A 6819-nucleotide genomic window follows, 5' to 3' on the forward strand; every position below is an offset into this window, starting at 1 on the left:
GGACTCAGACAAATCCAGAATAGGATCCTAGTTCCAGCTCTGACAACTACTTTCCTGTCCACTTAAGAAACTTGCAAGTTACTCATCTGTGAAGTAACTCTGCTCAGGCCTGTCTTCAAGTAACTTTTGGTATGCATGTACTATATATAAAACATGGATGGGTATGGAGGTGCAGACTTGTAATTCCAATGGCTCTGGAGGCTAAGACAGGAGGATTGCAAGTTCAAAGCTAGCTTCAGCAACTTAGCAAGGTTCTAAGCAACTTGGAGACACCTTGTCTCAAAATAAAAAAAGGGTTAGGGATGTGGCTAAGTAGTTAATAGCCAAGGATCCTGGTACAAAAAAAAAAAAACCCAAAGTTAAGAAATATCCAGGATCAATTATCATAGGATGATTTTATTTTTAAAATATGATTGTTTATTTTCTTAATGACAATGAAAAAATTGTCAAATAACTTACAAACCTTTTATAAAATTCAGTCTTTGGACATTCTTCATTTTAGCAGCTTTGCTTTATAGATATTTTTAGTGAACTCTGGCAAATAATGAAAATTGAGTTTCATACAAATAACTTAAACTGAGAAAATACCACCACCATAGAGATATTGTTTCTTCTTTTGTGTTTCTTTTCCTTTCTTTTATTTTGGTACACTACAGAGTAGAGGATATACTTTGTACTAGGATGAAACAAACAAAAAAATTCTTCAAAACATCTAAATAAATCAAGTATTTTTATTTATACCAAAACAATTCCAAATATGCCAAGAATTAAACATCTTCTACATTTTTTCTTCATAATATCATACACAATTTTTAATATGGGGTTCTTTCACATTTCCTTAAAAACCCCGGTGCTGGTAACATGCTGACTAGTTCTGGATCATGAAGAAAACATGGTCTGTTAATTTTTTTTAGAACTACTACAACTGTACCTTCCAGACCCATTACACTGCAGTGAAAGTGAGAGCCAGTTCACTGACAAGGTTATAAACAGAAGCACAATAAATCTTCAATTAAAAGGAACAACATTGTAAAATAACAACCCAAATTAGATTTCTACTTATGCATAATAGGAAAAGAAGACAACAACATTTTGCTTCCTCCAGCCCACTGCTCTCCATCCCACAAAAAGCTAACTCCTCTTCAAATATACAGTGAACACCCGAACTCAGACACAACTAGATGTGAGAGGGTCTGTGGGGCAGGACCTTGGAAGCAGCCCTAGGCCTGGTAGGTGCACCCACTCTACCCACAGCTTTCTCCTCCTCATCTCTCAAAGCCTCCTCATACAGATTAGGGAAGGCATTAGGGTTGGTATCATTAATCTTGGCCAAAACCTCCAGGACCTTCATTTTGCTGGTTTCTGCATGGGCTCTGGGACCCCACAGGAATTCAAAGCTGGGAGGGTCACTACCAGGCACCTGGCGGTACTCCAGGTACTTTTCCTGCACTAAATCTTTGGTGATGAGCTTCCGGGGCTCCCCAAAGATCAAGTGCCTCCTCCCAGCATAGATCCCCAACACATTCAGGAATTCCCAGATCTCTGCCTCAGTGGCACGGTTGCCCTTCATGAAGATCACACCCAGGAGGGTCATCAGGAGACCGGTCTTGGGCAAGCCCCTACTGCCACTCAGACTTCCTTCACTGGAGAGCCCCAGCTTGCTGATAAGGACGTAGGAGTGACTGTTGGTATCCACTTCCTTCAACTCTAGGCCAAAGACCAGCTCCACACGCTCGCAGGTTCTCCTGAGGATCTCAGGGAAGTATTCCTTGTACTTCTTGTTGACCACCTTCAGCATATCTGCCTGTGTAATGGGCTCTTTTGTTTTATACTTCTCCAGCAAGTACTGCACCAACAGACTGGCCTTCCTGGTGAGAGGATCTCTGCGTGAGCTCTCAGGAGAGGCTGCTGCCTGGGAGCTGCCTGGCATTCTCTCCTGGGCACCTGCTTCAGAGCTTTTGCAGGAATCACCTGCACCAAGAGAGCTAGAGGGTGGGGCTCTCTGAGACACCTGGCTAATGCCAGCATCAGGGGAGCTTGGAAGTGCACCCTCATCAAGAGGAGAGGAGCAGGGAGACCCCACTTCCTCCTCTGCAGTGGCCTGAGCACCCCTGAGGCCCTGGGTCTCATCGCGGGCCTGCTGGCGCTTGGCTCGGGAACGCAGCTTACTCTTCTGACCCCTAGGCATGACTGTTGTCAGGGACAGCAGGCAAGGAGTGTTGGCACAAGGGATGGAAAGGCTGGGACCTGGATTGGGGAGAATGGCGACAAGTGAGCAAGGTCATCAGGGAGAGAACACCCTGGCCCCCTCTGCCGCTTTCCTGGAGGGGAGTGCTCTAGAGCAGTGGTGGGCTCACTCACTACTTCATTCAGAGACACCCAGGACACCAGGAGACACCTGAGTCCCTTCTGTTAGGATGAGTGTGGTTTCCACAGTGATCAGAGTCCTCCTCTGGACCCTTCCTATGGCTGGGGAATCTCTCGCCCTCTTCTGACAGGCTGCCAGCCCTTTGGAGCAAAGCTCCCAGCTCTCTGAATCTCCGGAGGACAAAGAGACTGAGAACACACACACACACACACACACACACACACACGCACGCACGCACACACACACATACACACACTCCACGCCACCCGCCACTGCGACCCCCGCCCCCACCTTTAGTAGGTCTGCAGACATCAGGGACCGAGTTCTGTAAGCCCACCCCTGGGCGCTCTGGGCTCAGGGGCATGGAGTCCCCTCAATCTTCACCAAGTTTCTCTCCTTAACCCACAGGGCCTGAGATGCCCCACTCTGCTGACCTAAGCCCACCCGCCCCAGACAGCCTTTGTTCCTCAAGTCCTGGGGGGAGACGCCAGATCTTTGGGCCTAACTGCCATGTCTGAGGGCTTCTGGGAGTGGGCGGGCCCTGTGGGGCCTCCTTTTCAGGGGAAGGGAAGGGCGTGTTTGTCGGGGACTCACATTTTTTTGCGGGGGGGGGGGGGGATGGCGGTTGAACTTAGGTACCTACCAAGACACCTGTCAACACCTGGTAGTCTATCTCAGTAGGCCTGAGGCTATGCGTTCAATCCAAGGCCTCACTCACCACAGCCTCGTGAAGAGGAAGTCGGGTTTGGCACTTCCGGTCCTGTGGTGGGGCCCACGTGGTCTCCAGCTATAACTGCCGGGTGGTGCTGGGACAGTTGGCCTTCGTTCTGGAGGAGAGGAGTTCCGCGAGAGCTCACACACTCAGCTCATTGACTCTGCACCGGTGCTGGGGCCACTCCCTCTACTGAGGTGAGGCAAAGGGGCTTGGAATAAGGAGCTCATTTCCCAGAGAGTCCCCAGTAGGGAGTAAGGTGGAGCCTGAGCCTAGCATCTAAGCTTGGGACCTCCAAAGACTGGTAGTGTGGGTTGATCTGTGTGGTCTGTTTCCTGGGGGGGATGGTGCCCTCACTTCTCTGTCTTATCTTGATTACTTAGGTGTTTAGCTACTGTCCATCCAAAGGCTTGAGTCCAGCCCCTCAAAGCAAAGAACTCAAGTTTTTGAGATTCTCTTGATAAGAAGTATATGGACTCCTTCTGGTCACTACTTCTTGGGGTCTGCCAGACCTGTCCCTTTCTGGTATGGTGTGATGCAAGTAGTGGTTTCTTGACAAGAATCTCTGGTGGCCTCTCTGTAGTGTCATGTGAAGCCCCTTGATATTATCAAATGTTGTAACATTAACTGCTCTAGGACCCTAGGATTCCTCCATTTTCTGATAGGAGTCCACCCCCTTTCTCCAGTCACAGCCTGAAACATACCGAAGTAGAAAATGAGGATCCTGATATTATGTTTGTCCCTCTCTTTGTTGACATCAAGGGCATTTCCTAATTGTCTGAGGAATCAATTCATGCCTGTATTCTGTGTGATTTACTCTTATTTTCCAATTGTATTTTAGTTGATTCCTTATAGCTCTTCATCAACCACTCAAGAGGTTTCAGGTGGATATTAGTTCTGTACCTGAACTTAGTCTGCTTTGATCAATCCCAAAGTTCATGCTTTTCTGATATTTACCGTTGGTTCTGGTACCTGCGTTCTAACATGCTAACGAGGATTCCTTCAGTGAGTACATGGAACTTCTCTATTACTGTGAGGCACATTTTAAAGAATTCCACTTATGGGCACACCCTCATGCAAATTCTGTTTAACAGAGTGAGTCTTTCTCCAGGGTTTCTCTTTTTTTTATTATCTGTATGATGTTGTTCTTTGTTTATTCCTTCTTAAGTGGTTCCATGGTTGATTTTGGGGCATGGGAAATAGCAACCCCAACTTGTTCATCATCTTGGAACATATGGATAAGACAATTATCTCTGTAAATAAGGACAGGTAACATGTTTACCATTTTCCTCCTGAATAAATCTACTATACTGCTCTATTTGGGACATTTCTCTCCTAATTCTATCAGTAAATTTTTATATTTGAGCCCATAAATATAGTTTAAAGTTTCCACTAGATTCATTTTACATATTTTGCTGTTATAAATGGCAAATTTTTCATTACATTTTCTAATTAGTTATTGATTTTTGTGGCTAGGCTTCCAGTTATGCTATAATGATTTTATATGCTAGTTTTTAAAATTTTTCTTTGGATAATTGAATGTCAATTACTTTGATACTTTAATCATAGGATCATATTGTTACTGTTATGTTTCTTCTCATTATTCATATTTCTTTATTTAGGTGTTCTTGTGCATTTTTTCTTGTACATTCCAATCTAGATTTCCATATTTCTTTGCGATTTTTCCAGAAATATTTGGGTATGTTCCTAACTTTTCATATTTACATATATTTGTATGTGACAGAGAGGCCATTCTAATCAAAGTCAGGTAAAAGTTATTACAATGAACTTATGGAAAATTTTGTATGAAGAACATAATCACATTTTTTCTTGCCTATCTATTATTGCAGTAAATAGCACTACACTATTTTTTCATTTTCCTTTTCTTTTGGTACTAGAGAATGAACCCAGGGGTGCTTTACCACTTAGCTACATCCCTATTTTTTTCTTTTTTTTTTTTTAAAGATAGCGTCAGGCTAAATTGCTGAGGCTAGCCTGGTATCCTGGAACTAGCATTCCTCCTGCCTCAGCCTTTCAGGTGACTGGGATTACAGGCATGTGCTACCATACCTGGTCACTATTTTTATCTAATGCAGTATCTTTGCATTCTTTGGGCACAGGCTACTTATTAATTTGCCACTCTATACTATGAAGTTATTTATGATATTTGTCTGTGAGTTTGACAGAAATGTTCTTTTTGGGGGACATTCTTAATATAAATACTTAATATGGATGGTATTTGCATCAAAGTGAGCTAGAATGGTAAGAGAGAGGAGTATTTTCCCAATTTTTGTGGGGTTTTGAAGATTTTATTTAGTTGATTATTTTTTCTTTAAGCATTTATTGTAAGGAACCCATAAACCCACAAACCTGGCTAGTTTGGAACATTTGAGGATGCCTTGGGTTTTGATTACAGTTATAATTTGAGTTGTTCCATTATGTTTTCTATTTTTATGAGCCTATTTAGTCTTCTATATTTTGCTTATTGTTTTCTAATTTAGTTGAGTTTTTAAATTTACAGTAATATTTGCAATAAAATGATTTTATTGTTGAAATTCACAAATGTATTCGATAATACAGAGAGTGGGATCATAAAATCGATACAGCTGGCACACAATATCAAGAGCCCTCAACAGTTATAACAAGCTTGATCAGATGAAGGTTTATTTATTTGTTTATTGGCAAGATCACTCTAGAAGTTTAGAGGCGATACTTTGCACTTCCATTAGGAAATATTTTTGGTTTGTAGTCATGGAGGTTCACCATCCCAGTTGAGTGAGCTGCAGAATAATAATTGTATCATTCCTTTGCATTTATTAGCTAAAATAATTATATAGGCCGAATTGTTTTTCTTATTTACCATTTATTATCCTGATGTAATGGTAAACATATTTTATAGTGTTCTCCTTATATCTTTACGTTCCTTCTGTTGGTATAATTGGTAAAATATTATTTAACTAATATTTATTATTCTTTTTATTATAATTGATACCTTTTATAATTATAATTGATATAAAATTCTACCTTTCATTAGTTGACTCTTTCGTCTTCCAATTCATTAGTTCTTCATTTATCTTCATTATTTCCTACTTTTTAATTACTTGGGCATAACATAATGTTATTTCTGTAGCTCTTGAATGATTTGGACATTTTAATGTTTTTTGATAAATCTACATAAGGCTATAGCATCCTTTTAGGTTCCACTTGGGTAATTTTCCATAGGCCATATTCTAGAGCTTTATATGTAGTGTGCAAAATTTTAAAAGTTGAATAAATATCTACATTAGAGTCTTAGAATATTGAATATTCATATTAATGCATACTTACATATGTAATATACACAACCCCCCACACATATGTGACAAAGTACAGTTTTTGCTATAAATGAAAAGAGTTTCACATGATAAAAACTGATCATCAATATTATTGGACAACTATAACCATCAGGGGACTCCAGGAAACAGGACCTACTCTAAATATATAACTCAAAATTTAATGCTGGAAACTGTTTATTTGAGAAGCCAGTCAAGGATACTTGAATACTTAGCAACTTTCAGAAGGCACTACAATCTGTGTGATAAAGAAACAAACCAAAAGGTATTGTTCCTGGGGAGTAAGAGTTTCAGTCAGCAGCATGAGAAACCATGATTGAGCAATATGAAAGAATTTGGAGCCACATGGATGTAGCCATTGAAAGAGAACTGACTTGCTGCAGAGAGAAAAAAAAATAAAAAAAAAA

At 41.1% G+C, this 6819-nt stretch overlaps 1 protein-coding gene across 1 annotated transcript; it reads right to left on the minus strand.

Moving 5' to 3' along the window:
* Positions 1–1177: 1177 nt before the first annotated feature.
* LOC113199310 (melanoma-associated antigen B4-like) lies at positions 1178–2188 on the minus strand. Its single transcript, XM_026412211.1, has one exon. The coding sequence runs from the start codon at positions 2186–2188 to the stop codon at positions 1178–1180; it is 1011 nt and encodes a 336-aa protein (XP_026267996.1).
* Positions 2189–6819: the final 4631 nt, after the last annotated feature.

Source organism: Urocitellus parryii, chromosome X (genome assembly GCF_045843805.1).
Source record: "Urocitellus parryii isolate mUroPar1 chromosome X, mUroPar1.hap1, whole genome shotgun sequence".
Classification (NCBI taxonomy): domain Eukaryota; kingdom Metazoa; phylum Chordata; class Mammalia; order Rodentia; family Sciuridae; genus Urocitellus; species Urocitellus parryii.